General features: G+C 40.5%; 1 protein-coding gene across 1 annotated transcript; it reads right to left on the reverse strand.

The window, feature by feature from the left end:
- Window positions 1-17,606: 17,606 nt before the first annotated feature.
- Window positions 17,607-19,555, reverse strand: sox1b (SRY-box transcription factor 1b). Its single transcript, XM_039793527.1, has one exon. It carries the CDS (start codon window positions 19,226-19,228, stop codon window positions 18,161-18,163), a length of 1,068 nt encoding a protein of 355 aa, XP_039649461.1. The 5' UTR covers window positions 19,229-19,555; the 3' UTR covers window positions 17,607-18,160.
- Between the last annotated feature and the right edge of the window lie 264 nt (window positions 19,556-19,819).

The following is a 19,819-nucleotide window of genomic DNA, read 5'->3' on the forward strand; positions in this document are numbered from 1 at the left end:
ACCTTATTTAATCATTAAATTAATAAATATTTTTGTTGTATCTCTTTTCGGTGTTGTAATTTGTAGACGGCCCTAAGCACTCTAGCAGCAGCAGCAGAGACGAGAAGCCAACAGGCAAGTGTTATTTACATAAACTTCTGGTGTACTTACAAACTTTCCAATCCATCGTTTTATGAATGCATAACCTATTTGTACTAGTGTAGAAGTTTGGTATCATTTCGGGCATTATTAGTGGGGTAACTTATGAGATACAAGCCTGGATCCATTAGCCCCTGCGCTAAGCTATTCAGCTAATAACGCTAACTCGTCCAATGTTCGACCCAAGTGAAAAAAGCTTCCGGGGGGGTGTTTGGCTTGAGGTCATGGTGCAAAGGACCCTAGGGTGAAATTACTCCGAACCATCACTTTAAGGTAGGGTCTGTGGCTCTCAGCCCCAAGCTGGTTGTTTGCTACTGAAGACATCAATTTAAAAAATATATGTATTATTTTTAAAAGTTCAGTAAAACAGAACTAATGTTTTTTAGCAAATGTTACTCAAACAGGAGTAAATGGTTCATATATTGGGGTCTATTTTCTGCAGCAAATGTATACACATTTGGTACTGTAGTGAGTATTTAGCAGGACAGTGTTTGTGGGATTAACTCATGCTGGCATGAAATGAATGAACAAATCTTTTCTAATGCAACTTTTTAGGCTTTGCTTTGGTATAGCCTCAGCCTTGTACTGTAAGAATCTTCTCCTGCTTACTCAACTTTTATGTTTATACCAAACTTACTTCCAGAGATAAAAATGGAAGCATTACAACATTAAATAGTATTACATACTCACTTGAGTGTAACAAAGTTTAGCTTGATATACTGTATCGGGCAGCTTTTTTAAATACTTGTTAGTAGGATCAATTCATTGTTGGTTTTGGTCTTTTCATGGGGCTTATCAACAAAATAAAAAATATAGAATATCTCCAGCCTTATCTTCTTAGCATGAGAGTTGGGGTTAAACATCTTATGGCTACGGTTTGTCTCCAGGGAATTAATGTAAGTAATTGTGCACACACTCACACACTCACACATGCACACGCACACAAGCACACAAATACATTGTGTGTGTGTGTGTGCACGCCTGATTAGATGATTATTTCTAGACAAGATAAGTGGGTGAAATCGAGACTCTGTTGACTGTTATTCAGGTAATCAACACACACAAAGTCATGCCACGCCATGCCAGATTGCATTACCTGTCCCTTTTCATAGACACATAATGAGATCATGGAAACCCTAAACGGATGGATGGAGGGAGAAAGAAAGACAGTGACATAGTGTGAGAGAGAGGAGAAATGACAATTATGAAAAGTTTTAGAAAAACATTTATATTCCTGAATAAAAGAAATCAAGAAACAATCACTATTTCTATCAAACGAAACAAAGTCAAATAAAATAAAAACAAATATATATAAAAAAAAAAACATTTCCATCATTAATCGTCCCTAATTCTTCATAAGTATATTTCCATTTCTATTCTATTTATATGTGGCATCAGATAGAGAGAAAGTGAGTTTAATGTATGTGTAAACAGAAAAAGAGAGCGATGGAGAGAAACAGAGAGGGAAATCTGGCTGCCTGTCAGCTTGGTTCACTGTTGTCAATTTGTCCAAACAGAGAAGGCTCAGGTTGCAGTGGAGGGCCAAGTAACAGGAGATCTAACAGACAACACCTGTGCAACAGGTATTAGCCTTATCCCCCTGCTTCACATGCACACACTTGAAAACACACTGGATGTATGCACGCTTTTTTTCTGGCTCTCTAAAAGTGAATCAGATAACTGCTGTGTGTTCATTTAAACAGACTTATCAATATAATTTAGAGAAATAAGCAATGGCTTTGATCTGCTCATCTGTGTACGTTTTCCAGACACTGCAAGATGTATCAGACTCATTTTCTCAAAGTACATTTATGCAACTCTTGGTGCATTGAATTATACAAGCCGGATTTGCAACAATGATTCGTAGTGATTTTAGAAGGCACTGACAAATGATGTTGTCCTGCTGATAGGGGCTGCACATCAAAAAACACTTATATTTGTCGTTCTGAAGGGCAATTACAAACTACCTATTTTGTTATTCAAGTTGGAGTCCTTGTTGGAAGAACTAGTTCGCACAACCAGTGATAGCTATCATGGCAAGACCTCCACAAATCCAACAGATGTCACAGCGCCGCCCACACTGTTTGATTGATAGGTTATCTCTAGGAAGTGCAGTGCAGAAACATCACACCAAAAATAAACCAGGATCTTGAAGATTAGCATGTGTGTCTTTAATCTCCAGTGTCGTGTGAACCAGGATGCCAAACCTGCCAGACTGCTGCTCTGATGGATTTTCAAACATCACAGCAGAGGAGACAAGGTGGCTTCCTGGACACATTTCTACAGCTGCCTCCACGCTTCATTATGCAGCTTATTCTCATCATATTGCCCTCGGTTAACAGGCTGATGCAACAGTCAGCAAGCTCACTCCTTTACTCTCTTTCTTCCTACTCTTTCCTCTCTTCCTCCTCCATTCCATCCTTCTTTTCCCTCCCCTCTTCTTGTCCTGTTTCCTCACCTCCTTCATCCCCTCCTTTCCCCCCTCTTCCATCACCCCTCTCTCTACCACACTGTTCGTAATTACTCTTTATTTTCTTGCCATTTTACCTTTTATCACTTTTCTCCTTCATCCCCCCTTTTTCCTCATTTTATTTCTTGATCCTTCTCTCTTTGTTGCCTCTGTATTTCCCAACAAATCAATTCCTTACTTTTTTTTGTATTATTCAGTCCTCTTCTTTTATTTTTTTTCAGTCTTTTCCTGTTGTCTTCTTTCCTTCCTACTTGGCTTTGCCTCATCTTTTCTTCTTTCTTTTTTCTTCCTTTCTCCATTTATTTCTCTTTTCCTGTCTTTCCTTTATTTCTTTTTATCACTTTTCCATCCTTCTTTTCTCTTTCTTGCTTCTTTCCTTAATTTCTTACTTTCTTTTCTTCATTTCTTTTTCATCGGTCTTTCCTCCCTCCCTTCCTCTTTCTTGCTTTCTTTAATTCTTCCTATCCATCTCTTTCATTCTCTCCATACTTTTTCTTTCTGTTATGGAATGTGTGATGATGAGCCTCCTGCTAATCCCATCCCTAAAGCACCTTAGCAACGCTCGCTAAGGGAATTTGGAGGGAGCTAAAAAAAAAAAAAGAAAAAGAAAATCATACACACACACATATACACAGAGACATGCACAAAGCCCAGCGAACAGCCCCCTATTGGCAGCAAGTGGATTCAGGGATGCACTAATACATCTTCAAATGTGCTTTTTAAAGCGTTTGGAAAGGCTCTGTCGTTGGGCGATAACTCCCCACCGGTTAAAGGATGGATGCTCCCGTTGTGTTTCAGCACCGCTCTACCCTCCCTCTGTTTATTCTCATCCTTCCACATCCCTTGCCATCGCTCCCTCCTTCTCTAGTCTGCTCTCCACCGACCAAGTTGTCTACTTTAAAAAAACAAGAAAAAGTTTGTGTCTAAACAACGGCTGCATTGTGTAAAGTTTCCTCCTGAGGATGTTTGACATGACTGTAGAGCTGGGTTTCATCTGCTACTTCTGTTCTGTGGCTCAGAGGCTGTTTTCCTGTAATTGCTTAGATTGACTGAACACGGTGGCATTGCTAAAAGAAGTCAGATGGGGCAGGAATCACGAGCAGGTTTGTGATAAAATGACAGTATCAGCCCCATACACTCATTTAGTTAAATATGCTGTAGTACTTAATGGTAATGTTGGCTGCATAATTTGTGCATTCTCTAGGGCTGTATTATCACGCAAATATAATTACACATGGTGACACTGCAGGAAGTTACTTTATTGTAAATGTTGAGACATATAAATGGGATACATCTTAGAGTCTCCTCAAACCTTTCCTCCACTGTTGTGGTTTGTTTAGAGTCTGCGGCTAACCTAATATACACGAGTACTATAAAGGCTCTGATATACTCCAGAAGGTATGCAGACAGTTCACATGCATGCAGTTGTCTTCATATTGTGTGTCTGCATAGGAAGTGTTCATATGTACTTCATTGCCATGGGTACGTCACCCAGAACCTTGCAGCTATGTTGACAGGAAAACTATAATTTGAGTTAAAGAGTGAGGTGAAAGAAGAATACAACTTAACTGTGATTGAAAGAGAAATTATGAATTTAAGTGAGTAATTCCGTTTTTCTTATTGAATTGTATCTTTTATTAAAATAATTAGATTTAATTAGCAAAATGAAGGTTGACACATTTAGAAAGCTCCCTCAATACATGTACAGTATGGGTTGAGACAAGAGGTCAGATAACGTTTACACATTATACAAGAATGACAAGTCTCTTATTCATTGTTTTTACCTGCTTTTTTTGGTTGGCGCGCCACACAAAAAAAAACCATCCCCCCCTCCCCACAAAAAAAAAAATTTTTATTTTTTTTTTTTTGTTTTTACCTACTGAATGTAGTGTTATGTACATTTAACTTCCAGCAAGGATGGTTAAAGGTTAAAATATGTTTTAAATTCAAATAAAAAATGTTGGGCTAATCACAGTAAATAGATTTGTGTGTGTGTGTGTGTGTGTGTGTGTGTGTGTGTGTGTGTGTGTGTGTGTGTGTGTGTGTGTGTGTGTGTGTGTGTGTGTGTGTGTGTGTGTGCACGCGTGTGTGCACGCGTGTGTGCACGCGTGTGTGCACACTCATATTCTAAAAGAGAAATCTGTAAAAGAGAAAATCTGTAAATACCCTCAGACTGAATCCCTCTCCATGTTTAATCTGAGTCCACAACTACTGGCTGCCAACACAGATCATCCTCCTGTACTATCTCTCTCTGTCTCACGCACACACATGGATATCATTATTCAATATGCAACATCCGCAAATGACACAGAAACAGGAAATCTATAGATGAAACCATATATTCCAATGGATCATACTCATTCACGCACGCACGCTCGCGCACACACACACACACACACACACACACACACACACAAACACAAGAAGGCCAATGAAAGTGGAACAGCAAGGTGGGTGTGTGTAGGAATCTTCAGCCATGCTATCACTAACAAGCATGCTCCCCTCGCTCTCCTTTTATACAGCAAATCCCCTACTCCACGCCAGAGATTAGCATATTGTTTTACCCAAACACACACACACGTGCGCATGCACGCTTGCTCGCTCACACTCGCTCTCTCTCTCTCTCTCTCTCTCTACTATACTATACGTACACTTAAATCTGCATGTCCCAATTAAAAAGCTGGAATCCGTATGGTCACTTATATTTATAAGTTATATTTATATATATACTTATATTTACTTAGAAAATGATGAATTAAAACTATGCCTCTTTAACAGCATTCTGTCCAGGAAAACATTGCACTCACATGCGTTAATGCCTTAGATAATCTGGATAAACTGTTGATAAAGCTAGTTTACAACCAGTCTGATCGTGCTGTAGATATTATATTCGGCCACATTCTGCTTTATGATGAATCATGCGCAATCATTGTCAGTTGAAGGAGCTGATTGGATAACATTTCACTGGAATTGTACGATTTCATGCAACAAATAAAACATTTTTGATATAGGATTATTATAATCAATACATTAATGTTTAAGTAGCATTTAATGTTGCAGTTAGTTGAGGTGGAGCTAATTGGACTAATTCTTACTGTTGGGTAGTTTTAGATAAACAAAAAACCCATGTTTTTGCTCTACAACACTGAACATGTTAGCTTTAGGAATTTTCACTTAACGAACGTGCAAGCAGTGAAGACATATTGCACTGCAACAGTAAAAAGGAAGTATTTTGGATGTAGTGTCGTTTAGTACAAAAGCCAAACTATTCATTCACTCTGCCTCTCTTTCTTCCTCTCTGTAGCACGCACTACATTACGTTAAAGTACTACGTTACGTTACTGCTGACCATGTTGTACTATTTCCCGTTCTGGGAAATTGATCCCTCCGCTTTTGGTCTTCCTGAGGTTTCTTCCATTCTTTCCCAGTTACTTGGTTTTTTGGGGGGTGGGTTTTTACTGATCAGAATCGAGAGTTTACCTTAACTCAAACAAGATGAGTGATAGTGAGTGAATGGAAACCAATAACCATATGTAGGAGACATAAGAGTCAGATATCAGCAGAATTTCACGAATCTGGATTTCAATGGAGGGTTTATCTAAATGTTGATATCAACATTGGAGAGCATCAACACCATATCATTTTAAGGGAATTGTAGCTTATTGGAGTTTCAACTCAGAATGTCTGCATTTGCTGTTAAAAACTCAGATCTTTAAGATATAAAACACACACACACACACACACACACACACACACACACACACACGCACACACACAGGTCTCCCCATGTCAAACATCACTAAATAATTATGGCACCATTGCTGATGATTGTCACTAATTGACCAGTGTTTTTGGCGGCAAGACTGGTGGGAGGTTGGAGAGACGTGAACCAGATCTCACCTGCAATCTGCAAATGACAGAGTTCCCCTCTGCAGAGGTGAAAGAAAGAAAGCGGTTTATTGGCCTCTGGGCTGGCAGGAGACCTTTTAACTCCAGTGATTACCTGAGCCTGAGCTACAGTTGTAATCATGTTAGTGTTTCCTGTTCTCCTCCATTCCTTCCTCTTCTTCCTCTCCCTCTTTTATTTCTTTCTTTCTCTCCAAAGTGCCTTAACCCTCCAGGAAAAGAACAGTGGTGTTTGAGGTAATTGGCTTGAGGAGACCTCACTTTTTGTTCCTGCATTTATTATTGGTTTAAAAGTAGAAACTCTGAAGCTTTTCTTTCTTTCCATTGTCCACTGTTAGCTTTTCTTGCTGGTAGAACACTTGCTGCTACATTTATGAGGGACAGTGCAAATTCAATTTTAATTCTTGAAGCAGGGTTTGAAGGTAGTAGTAAACCATACTGTGAGGTCCATAGGATTATGAAGTAGTTATTACCTTCTGGCATTTTGCAACTTGTTTATTTCAGCACCTGGACAGCTCCAGTGAACTACATTTACTGAATGTTCATCAATATTCATTTTAAAGATGTATGATTGAATATATAATTGTCTCATTCATCAATGACATGTAGGCAAGATAAAAGAATAGTAGAGCAGTGGTGAGAAAAACTACTGTAGTCTTGTGATCGCTATTTTTACAAAGGAAACATTTGAACTGTCTAAAACATCTCAACTGTCAGCACTAATGATGAGTAGTTGAATTAGAAATTATCATTTTGGTTTATTACAACTTGGATCGTTCAAAGTTGTGTTTAGTGTCTCAACCATTGCTATAGCTGACCATGATTTTTGATGTGTGGAGAGGCCAATGAAAAATAATTCCCTACATTTATAAACAAAGCGTATACATGTATATATAAAAAAGAAGAATCATTGATGACAAGTGTGTCAAAAGAAATTATGCAGAATAGCTCTTTACGTGTTAATTTATTTTTTTGGATTAGTAATGCATTTGTTTGGATATAATCTTAAAGGGGCACTCCAGAGATTTAGTATTAAAGCTTAGTATTAAAGATTGGGCCCAAAAAATCAAGCCAGACCCAAAACCGTAATTATGAGCCCGATTTGAACCCAATAATTTTTTAATACGTGGGCCGTTATAGCTGACGTTCTCAACTGCAATTCCGAGTTGTTTGAACTGCAGAAATCTGTTTAGAAGGGGTATGCTTGGAGAAGTAACAAAAGAGGACATTGAAGGCTGACTATCATCTTTTCTGCCATGGCAAGCCTGCTTCATGTGTCTGTTCATCATCAAAGTCCCCGTTTTTTTGCTGTCATAGGCGAACAGCGTGCCGCACTTAATGCACTCGACAAAGCCAACACATTGTCACTGCCCACGACTTGTTTAAATGGTTCCATACCTCCGACTTTTCTCCAAACTTGCTCAAAGTTAATTCTCTGTTTTCATTTTTTTCTTTACATCTTCAAGCTCCATGTTGCACTTAAGCTACACAATACAGGCCCGATGAGATGCTGCGCATGATTATGGCATAGCTTTCTCCCCACCCAATTAGGCTAATAAAGTAATGATTAAAAAAACACAAATGCTTGATCAAGGGCTCGGCCCAGTTCGTGCTCGGGCAGAGAATCTAAACTCTATTTAGTATTGCACTTCCGTGAGGACTTGCATGGGACAGATTTGCAAAAGAATGATGAAGGTAGCAGAGGCCAAGATATCCTGACTATTACTTGCTAGTGTGGACTGATCTGGATCCTGCATTTCCCATAAAGCAGCCAGCATCTTTTCATTATAAATTTGTAGTCTGCATGCCCCAAATCATCAGTGTTTTGTCAGACTTGACAAAGCTCTTCCAGTGTCACAGAAAATATTATGTCACAGTTTTAGAAGCTGAGTAGTATTCTCCATCACTGGGGAACTGACCTTTATATGTCAAATCAGCAGAAGTCTGCTCTAATGTTGTAGCTAATGGAGATGGAGCTAATTTCAACTACTTTATATACTGGTGGGTAGTTCAATCTTTAACAATACATCACATTTAAACGTATAATATGTAATTTTCTGCCGCTAGGGGTCTCTCAATCAAAACAATGGATGGTGAACACGGATGGCCGATGTTGTGAAGATCTCCCAGCTACCTAGAATTATCTACCCCTCCACTTTTTTGTAATCCCAACTAGTAGTTTTGGTGCCTAACCCACATTTTGTTAGGTATATTTAACTGTAAAGACAGTTTAACGTGAAGGGGGGAGAATTTCGGTAGGGAGGAGATTTTCGGCACGAACACCGCCAACGTAACATCCATAACTTAACGTTATGGATGGCCGCTGTTATGACTCGGGTGCCTGGGGTCTGGTATGGTCTGTTTCCCGACAGTTCATTAAACTGCCGTTAGCGTCATTAGCACCCGACGCTGGAGTTAAGTGATGGCCGGGTTTGGATTGCTGTAATGATAGTGGCTGGCTGCTAGCTGGCTGGGGGCTGACCGCGGATGTGTCCCCGGGGCGGTTGTCAGCTCTAATCCCGACTGAAGTCTCTAAGTGCCGGGGAACTAAATTACCATTAGATTAGTCGTCTATCTCTACAGGTAATGTTATTGGTGAACTTACTCGTGGGTTAGCCTAGTGCTAGTTAACCGTGGTCAAAACAATCCTACTAAAAATAACTTTAAGAGCATGTTGAACAATGTTGTAACCTTACAATGTTACACACCAAGCATTGGCATTAGCTACTTGGCAACCAGCACACTGTAGTAATGTTAAGCTGGATCGATCAATATTAAAATGTATCAATAAATAAGGTCTGTTGTATTACTGTGTTGCAAGTGGCATGTAATCAATGACAAAATAATGCTGGGTGGTTACTACGGTAACCGTAGTATTACGGTTACCGAGCAGAACTCTTTCTGTGACATTGTATGATTTACAATTACTCTTGAACGTATCATCTGGGTTCCCGTGTTTTGACAGACGTTGGAGGAACTAGTGGGGTCAAACGTTATATGACGCCACTAACGGGCAGCTACACAAAACGTCCTGTGTTATGTTCTTATGTTGTATATAGTGTGGTGTTTTTGGTGTTTTATTTTGTATATAGTGTGGTGTTTTAGTTTGCCTGGCACAGAACGGAAGACTCCTCCCAGCGCACCTGAGGCAGATCTCATCAGGAGAGATGCTGGAGGAACACGGAACGCGCTTTCCATACAAAACACCGGGAGCGCATTTTGATAATGAATGGCTGAGACACACGGAGGAAAGAGGAGCAGATAGAGAGCAAAAAAGAAACGTTGGGGACGCTACAGGAGTGCAGGACGGAGCACAGACAGACGGGCAGGACAGCGGAGCCGGAGCCGGTGCACAGCTGTGGATGTTTGGCGGATCGGCGCATTGGCGTTGTGCGAGTGCGATTTGTTTGCGCCAAACATCCACAGCTGTCCTCCGGCTCCACTGTCCTGCCCGTCTATCTGTGCTCCGTCCTAGATAGTATCCTAGATAGTACTATCCGAGATAGTATCTTGAGGCCACAAGATAGTATCTCGTGGCCACAAGATAGTATCTTGAGGCCACAAGTTACTATCTTGAGGCCACAAGATAGTATCTTGAGGCCACGAGATAGTATCTTGAGGCCACAAGATAGTATCTTGAGGCCACGAGTTACTATCTTGAGGCCACAAGATAGTATCTTGAGGCCACGAGATAGTATCTTGAGGCCACGAGATAGTCATAATTAATTTTTTTTACAAAGTGGGACCAGGGGGGCTCCGTAGTTTTTAGACATTTTAATGCAGAAATGTTACATATTGTCCCTTTTAAGAAGTCAGTTTTGTAAGTAAAAATCTCTACAAAGGAACTAGAGCTGTCAAATAAATGTAGTGGATTAAAAAGTATAAAGTAGCAGCAACTGAACCGATCAAGTAAAGTACCCTAAATTTGTACTTAGGGACAGTACTTGGTTATTTTCAAACACTGCGACCCATACTGTATGTCTAGTTTTGTATGAAAGCTACAGTAAAGGGATTATTATACCTAAATATTCCAGTAAGTAGTACTCTACCCATCAGTGTGATTTTAGTGAGCAACGCTTCATAAAACAAAGCTTTAACCTCTGGATGTGATTACCAATGATCACAAACCCAAAGCAGAGAAAACAAACAGGCAGTGAAAGCTTCCTGGTAAAACCCCTTATATGCAGGGAAATGGTGCAGAGTAGACGACCAAAACTTAAAGGGGGAAAATCTACATTCAACACGCAGCCAGCAAGGAAAACAAAGAACATAATCTGTAGTAAAATGCCTTGAAATAAAGTAATAAAGCACAAACTGTCTCCTCACGGCTCCCAGTGGCCCAGTTACGTTGCATTGAGGCATCCTTGCTACTGGTGGGCGGGGCTCCCTAGTGCCTGTCTGAGCAGACGGTGTGTGATGATTATAGGCCCCCGGGGAGATCCAGGGGGTACTCCCTAATTGATTGTCATGAAAGGCCCTAATTGAATTGAGCAGCATGGTGGAACAACAAACCATGCAGTCCGTTTGATGCCTGGCGTTAAAAAAATGTCAAGGCAGTGGCTACAGAAAGTCTATGTTTTACATTTTTACATCTTCTCCAACTAATGCAGAACTAAGTAATCTTTGGCTTAGGCTGCTATATGAGAGATGGAAGTGTCATAACAATATTGACAAGGTTACTGCTTACAGACTGCAGTTACCAGGGAGATTTATTCTGTGCAGCTCGCCTGCTCCTGACCAGGCTAACAGCCAGGATTTATTAATCCTGGGGCCTTTTCTTTTCACTCAGCAGTGGTTTTACCTTATTATTATTATTATTATTATCAGCTTGAATTAAAATACAACAGGTGCATATTGCTATTCAGTAAAGCACTGTTATATAAATTTGTGACCATTATTTTTTATAATTATTCATTTGACAGTCATTGTTACTGTTATATTGCTGTATGAAAACTGCTGTTCATATTGTTGTTAGAAGTTTGATGAATATATTACGGCAGTTGTTGAGAGAATTAGAAAAGGCTGATACAGTTGCAAATGTGTTTTAAATGAAGTCAGCGATGAAGGATAATATTGAAAGTGCTATACATGTGTTAGTGGTTCCAACAATGGCAGACTGGTCAGGGACAAATACACCTTTAACTATTTTAGTTGATTTATTTATTTTAGTGTTCTTTAACAAAGGACCATGTATGTTCCTCTTCCATGTGCACTGTATTTGGCATTCTTAGCACACATTTTGTGTTCTCTCCAGTGAACTGGGACTATAATTTGGGAGGATTGAACAATTATTATAGGTTTTTATAATTGTACAATCCTCCCTAATTATAGTCTTAATTCACTGGACCAGTAACTATATAGTGTAGGCTACTGTACATTCATGAAACAACAGGGAGAGGACACCTCTATGGTTTTTTGATCTTATATTTTGCAGGGGGGGAATAACTGTGTTACAGTCTTGTTTAAAGTGTGCATTACATGTATCACTTAATTATCTTTATAGTTTCTAGATTTTAGAGTCCAATTTCTTCCGAGTCTTTCTTTTCTATGTCCATATAGGCCTACTAGGAAGCAAAGCATACAATAAATAAAGAAGGAAACTGCCTCTGTAAAAAACAAAAAAAAATTAGAAAAAATGTGGCAGAAGCGGACCGACTGAATGATATATCTAAAAATATACATTTACAAACTACTGCTCTTAAATGAAACCACTTAAGGAGTTAGGCTAATTATTTCCACAAAACAACTGTGAGCAGTGGGAGTAAATATATTCCTTAGGCAATTTTTATTTTAGCCCATGAGAGAGAGAGAGAGAGAGAGAGAGAGAGAGAGAGATATGTACGCTTCACAGCACTGTAGATTAGTGGTTGTAATTGATCTTCATGGTACATTTCCTGCCTAACATTAGTCTTCTGCTCACTTTTAAGGCAAAGAGTACAACAGCTCATTTGTGCAAATAATTAGCCTAACTTCTTGAATGGTATGGCAGTTTCAATTCAGAGCAGTGGTCAGTAAATGTATATTTTTAGGCTACTTGCGCATTCAGTCGGTCCGTGATCGTCTGCCCCACTTTCTCTCGCTGTTTAATTACAACAGCCGTGTTTCTTTTTTACAAATGTGTTTAACATTGTCATAATTCCATATGAAGCTGCTGCTCACTCTGTGTAAAGAATACACAATGCATATTCTCCATTTTAGCATCAGTAAATCTGTGATCGATACTGTGGTCTATTTAAGAAAGCCATGAATGTGCACTTATCCCAACTATGTACGCCTGGCTTGATATAGTTTCACCTTCTCATCCTGGCTCGGCAAACGTGCAACCGATTAAGCCACGATGAGGGGATTACGCTAAGTCGAGCTGCACTTTTTCACTTATCCTGGATTTCTTCATTCTACTTTTGTGCAACAGCCCCATGGACATCAGTAGAAGCCACTACATCATTATGGCGAATACTGCTTTGTCATTATTTAGTTTAACAGTTAAAAATGACAGTAGGTGAGGACATATTACAGTCATTTGTGTTATAGCCAAGTGAAATCATTATACAGTGCACTTTGCTCTTTTTGCTGGCGAAAGTCCATCTGCTACACCCAAAGTATTGTTGTATGTATGCATGCCTTTAGTGTGGGAGATTTGGGTTTGATTCCCACTGCGATACATCAACCAATGTGTTCCTGAGCAAGACACTTAACCCATAGTTGCTCCAGAGACATGTCAGCTAAAATGACATGTATGTCAGACTGCACTTTATCAACAGTCATTGCACTTTATCTAATGAGCACAACTAGAAATTGTTCCTATTTTTTGTTTGTTTCATTGTGTACATCATTCCACCGGAAGAATGCGATTTTCTTTACCTTATTATTATCTGGCTTGTTTGTATTTCTTTAAACAAATCCCCATTGACTTGGGAGGTGCTAAGCCAAAGATGCAGAGACGGTGCCCTTATAAAAAAGTATCAGGAGGGAACTTATTTAGGTGGATCATTTGGACGTGGGGAGGCGAGCCCTGGCATTTTAACTGACTAAATCCCCAGAAAAGATAGATATTCTTTGTATATTTTAACAACCATTCACCGAAAGAACCAGGCCTGCCGATCTAAATCATAGTTAAAACCTTACATTTTCAGTGTGTAGGTTGCTAGCTTGGAGGTTGTTGTTGTTGTTTCCTGTAGCAGTTTTTGAAAAAGGTAACACGCAGATAGCGGAAGGGGAGGAGAATGCTGCGTGAAATATGCGGTCAACGGCAGGCTTATAGTCTACATCCGGTGAGTCACTACCTTGACCCTGTGTTGTTTGGAATAAAGGCAGTAAAGGCTACAAAGATCAACTTTATTTAAAAAAAACAACAACTGAGAAATTGAATTATTAAGTGTAAAAGGTGTTATTTCTGTAAAAAATAACCCAGTGGCAGCAGTGCCATATGAGGTTTTATAGCTATATATAGCTTTATGCTATTTTCAATATTGTTTAATTTGTTCTGTGTAAATGCCCATTATTAATTTAGTTATTAATGTTCCTCAATGACTTTGTAACTCTGAGCCTAAACGGTCAATTTTTTTTTTTTCGAACTTAAAATTGAGATGGACAGACACAAACTGCAAACAACTCTTTGGTATGTTTTCCCTTTTTAACTTTCTGAAATATTAACAGTGGCTGATAAAGATAGAAAAAGAGAGAACATTACTTTTCAGACAGCAGCAGAGTGATGGAGAGAGGCAGAGCAGCGAGGCTCCCTCAGCACCAATAGGTCTGCTTTTGGAGAGAGAAGGGGGAGGGAAAGGGGAGGAGGGGGCCCTCGGATTAAGAGGCTGAAAAATGGTTAAAACGTGTCAACGTGTAATTGCACGATAAGGCCCCCTCGCGAGGAATCCGTTGGCCCCGTTGCTATTTTCCATTGCGTCCTGGCTAATCTCCTCGCGGCACATTCGGTCTTGTGCAATCGGTCCCCCGTAATCTCCCATGACAGAACCGGGTCCAACGTCGGAGGTGAGGGTTTTTATAGGAGGAGAGGGAGGGAAATATGCAAAGGCGTGATAAAATGATGCCGATTAGCTACATTTAGGACACCAGGAGCATGCGGGATGGGGAGGGGGGTGCATAGGGTTATGGAGTGGGAAGTGCCAGAGCAGCGGTGTCCAAGCATGTGCCAAGCAGAACATGAGGAGAGGATGAAAACTTGCAGCCACATGGCTGTGGATGGGTCCACCCACAGCCTCAGCGTTGGGCCTGTATGGGAGCATCCTGGGCCACTGGGTAATGGTAGACCAGCCTGAGCTTTATTTGGGACTGATCAATCTCAAATATCTTATTACAAACACCGATTCTTGTGGTGTAGATATTCCTCATTTGCGTATATTTTTTTCTTATCTGAGCTTCAGTGAGGCATGATGTAATGTGATAATTTGATTCATCACACTTCTCAGATTATAATATTTTACATGGATTTGATATTTTTTTGTGTTTGGAAGAAAAATGTCTTGACATACCTTTTTAGGTTTAGTAAATTGATGCTCCTTACAGTAGTTGTTTAATATACGTTTTTTTGTGGCAAAATTCGTCCATCTTTGATCTTCCAGTTTTATATCCTACTGTAGACATCGATGAAAAAGTCCAACTATAATCATAGAGTTTAGATGGACAATTAGTCCATCTTTATCACACTTCTATCTTGTAATGAGTTAATTAAATGGTTCAATATTTTTCTTTCTCCCCCTCATATTCATTTCTTATAAACTCACGTTTATAAATACTCCCAAAAAAAAGTTATAATCTTTGCCTTTTTATCTACACACACACACACTTAATTTAACTTTTAACTCCCGACTAGTTACCGTTTTAATTGTATTTTCAGCAATACGAATATTTATGTAAGTTTATGTATCATGAAGTCTGAACAAAAAATCTTTGACAGCCTTTCAATCTTGCCGTATATTTCCTTCACATCAATTATTCAAATATGGATCACTGTAAATGTGGAATTAATTAAGAGGAATTAATAAAGAACCATGAATACTGACTGCGTTTTATAGTTACTTTTTAATTATCCCTGGCATGTTAGCTTTGTGAAAATGTTAATGTGCTGGAAAAACAATGAGAAAACAAGAATTCATATATCAGTCATGCAGGGAAATGCAAACACCAAGGAAGTTAAATGTGTCTTTTGTTAACCACCACCAAATATCTGAAAAACGGGCATTATTCCTTTAAAATAATCCTTGCCTTACATTTGTTTGGTGGCATTTATTCCAGTGTGTATTTTATATGTTTATGTATTAAGGTAGTAAAGTTCTAAAACTAATTTATTTCTGAAGACAAACCCTTCACATATCAATCCAGATCAAGATAATCCCAAGAAATTTAAAGCATTCTGAATTGAACTACAATAAATCACATAGGATGATTCAGGACTAATACATACCTTCAGTTTAAACAGCTGACATCCATGGAAACAGCTTTATTATATGCGATTTGCATCTACGTTGCCCTCTTGTCTTTAATTCCAGACCCGAGTGGGAATTAGTCTGATAAAACCAGGGGTGTTGTTTGCCGGGCTTTTTGTTGGGGGTGACCCCTGGGATGCCCCAGCTTACACCAGGACTAATCCCCATTCTCCTCCAACACAAAAACCTCCGCTCCTCACCTTCTCCCTCCTCCTCTCTGCTCATTCATTGCTCCCTCCCTACCCCATCCTACCACGGGGCCTCCAATGATTCAGCCATCAAATTTAAAGAAGGAAATAATTTAACAACCAGGACAATTGCAGACCCAGAGATGCAGGCGTTTGATGCTGGGGGTGAGGAATGGGGTAAGATTTGAAGACCTGCGAGGGACCCAGGTGGAGGCGGGGTTGAAGTGGGCTCAATTGAGGCCAGCTGAAGAATTAGTAGTTCATTGACCAGCGGATACTCTTGTTGTCGGATTTACTTTTGCTAGAGATCTATTACCGAGGTCATGACCCTGAGGCAGGTAAACAAGAAGAAATAAGAAGAATCTTTGCTTTGCTTGGCCTATGAGTGCGATGTTATACTAACAGATGGAACCACAATTTAAGCATTAAGTGGGAAAAATATATGCATTTTCTTAACAGAGAGAGAAAATAAGAAATCGACATATAATGCAACATCATTTACGAAATGGAATATATCCCTATAATCAGTTTTGTTATGCTTGTTCCGGAATTGATAAATAATAAACATGAAAATGTACCTTAGTTTTAAAGTGTGGGAGTCATCAAAAATGTGGCCCAGTTTTAAATTATAGCAAAATTCAAAAATAGGACATTATTGGACTAATATTTTGTACATTTCTCTCCCTGGAGAGGAAATCCTCAACCAACAAGTGTCAAGTGCAACCTTTGAGTTACAGGCTGTCAGATAAAACTGTCCCCCTGAAAAATATGTGAATTGTAGTTATCAGCTCTTGGAGGTATATATTGTGAGCATTTTACAATTCAAACAACAACAAAAATAAAAAGTAATTATAGGAAGAAAAAAAATGCAGGCCTATATAGCCTATTACCATTTCAGGACCATATTCTAACATATCTGAAATCCCCCTAATATGACACATTATCCATTGTGATGTTCAACATGAATGAATAAATAGCCTATTATGAAATAGATCAAGATTCATGCCATCTGAAAAGAGTGCAATAAGAAGGTTCAACAGATTTCTTTTCATTATCTCGAGAAAACAAAAAGAGCAAAATATGATGTTAAATAATTTTAGGAGAAATAATCAGTTAAGGGCCCGTCTGAAATACATATATTTTCAAGTGCATCACCGAGAAAATTATTGTAATTATTGTTTTTTGTCATTTGCATTTTGACCATATTTTAAGTTTGCCGGGACTTCATTTAAACCCGTGTTCATTGCGACGATACAGTAAGCTGCTCGGCATTTAAAAATATATTTCAGAAATGGAATCAATGTGAAAGAATGTGAAATATTAAATCTCCTGAAAGAAATTAACCCAGTTACAAATCTTACACTTTTGGAAAATGTTTTAAACTCAACCCAAAATTGTTTCGTCTTGAACCCGAAAATACCGGCGTGGCGTTTTGTAAATTATGTACAATTGCATAAATGTGTTTCCAGTAGGCCTATTTATTCACAATTTACAAGATTTTACAACAACAAAAACAAATTCAAATTACACAGACTGACTCACATGTTTACAAGCATTAAAACTGGAAATCAATTTAAATCGCAGCCTAGAAACTTTTTTTTTTTTAAACATCTTTCACACCGCCCTCCATTTATTATACGGTTCCCTCTTTAAACAGGTTTTCGGGATCCCTTTAACACACAGCTGGTGCCTTTATTCCACAGAAAAATCGGAAAAAATAACATTCAAAATGCACCAGCCTTCACGGATTATAATTGAAATCGTGTCAAAACTTGGCATGCTCTGTTCTAGAGAGCAAAAGTAAATCGGATGCGCTTTCCTTTAGCTCGGACAGACAAAATCCATCACTGAAAGAAAATAAAATTAACAATAAAAAAAAAGTTTGTTCAAAGTGATTGCATTTTTATGGCTATAAACGCCTTTAATTTACAGTTCAGCAGCCTGCGCCCACATCTAAGTATTTAAATATTTGGTTGTGGTTTGTAGTGCTTATAGTAAGTACATTTAGAGATTTAAATATGAGTCAGAGGAACCGTCCCGTTTACCGGAGTGGAGCCGCTGCTCTGGTAGTGCTGCGGGTGGAGCACGTGCAGTCTGCTATGAACCGTGGAGTCCCCCGCCGCTTCGCCGGTCGGCAGATACATGCTGATCATGTCCCGTAGGTCCCCCGTAGGGCACGACGGTGGTGCGCGAGCCGTGGAAACTGGGGGGCTCACGCTGGGCTCAGATTTCACAAGGGACCCCAAAGTCCCTCCGATCGCCCCGGACACCGGGGAGATACCGGAGCTTTGGTGCTGGTGAGTGTAGCCGGTGATACCACCGTATCCCGGGGGAGAGGCGCTCATGTAGCTTTGTGTAGAGTTTGAGATGGGGCTGTAAGATAAGGCGCTCATGTCGTACCTGTGCACGGGCTGCGGGTTGTGGGGGTGGTGATGTGGGTGATGCGGGTGATGCGGGTGGTGCGGGTGAGCTCCGGCGCCCGGGTGTTGCGTATATGCCAGCTGCGCCTCTTGCATCATTGCGTGAGCCGCCGCTGCTGCAGCCGCCACCTGGCCAGAGTATGTGCCGTTCGCCCAGCCGTTCACGTGCGAGGCGTAGCCCGCATTTGCCCCTGCGTGGCCCCCTCCAGGGCTCTCCAGTCGCTGCCCGCCGCCCATCCCTACACCCGCAGGTGAGCCGAGGAGCCCGCCTGCCAGCGAGTATTTGTCCTTCTTTAGCAGCGTCTTGGTCTTTCTCCGCGGCCGGTACTTGTAGTCCGGGTGTTCCTTCATGTGCATGGCCCGGAGCCGCTTTGCCTCATCGATGAACGGTCTTTTCTCCGCCTCGGTCATCACCTTCCACTCTGCACCCAGCCGCTTGCTGATCTCCGAGTTGTGCATCTTGGGGTTCTCCTGTGCCATTTTCCGCCTCTGGCCCCGGGACCAGACCATGAATGCGTTCATGGGTCTCTTGATTCTGTCCTGGGGGACTTTGCCGCCGGGTCCCCCGCCTCCTCCTCCCGCGTGTCCCCCCGGGTTGGATGGGTTAGTCTGGGGCATCACGGGGGAATGTAAGTCCGTTTCCATCATGATGCTGTACATTCACCTCGTCTTGGTAGGACAACACTTCTCAGTCAAACACACAGAAACATTCAGGCTGGCCCGCGCGCAGCTAAACTTCCGAGTAAGAGAGAGAGATTAAGACTGAAAGAAACGGAGAGATGAAAAGGTGTGTAGTCTCAGGATGAAATCCACTCAGAGGTAAACTTGCTCCGCACTTCCCCTTTTCGCCTTTTTCCTGTTATCCGCGAGCGCCGAGAAGAATAGAAACCGGTTGTTAGAGCTTACTTTGGTTGAAGCTGTACTAGGAAAAGTTACCGGAGCGTGCCCGGGCCGCGCGCTTTGACAGCAGCTAAATGAGCGAGTGACGGCCAATGGAGAGGCTCGAGTGGAGACGTGATTTGCATGCAGGGGCTCGAGGTTCTGGTGACGTCGGAGCGCGAGACCTAAAAATTACTCCCTCTGTCATCTGTTTTGTGTGTGTAGCTGGTGTATGTAGCTAAAACACACACAGCATGTAAACAGTTTAATTCCCATAATTATGCGCATGTCCTCTCCTTTACACGGGCTACAATAGAGTATTTGCGCTCTAATATTTTCATATCACTTTGTACAATTTTAAGTTTCAGCAAA

This window comes from Perca fluviatilis, chromosome 24 (genome assembly GCF_010015445.1).
Source record: "Perca fluviatilis chromosome 24, GENO_Pfluv_1.0, whole genome shotgun sequence".
In the NCBI taxonomy this organism is placed as follows: Eukaryota; Metazoa; Chordata; class Actinopteri; order Perciformes; family Percidae; genus Perca; species Perca fluviatilis.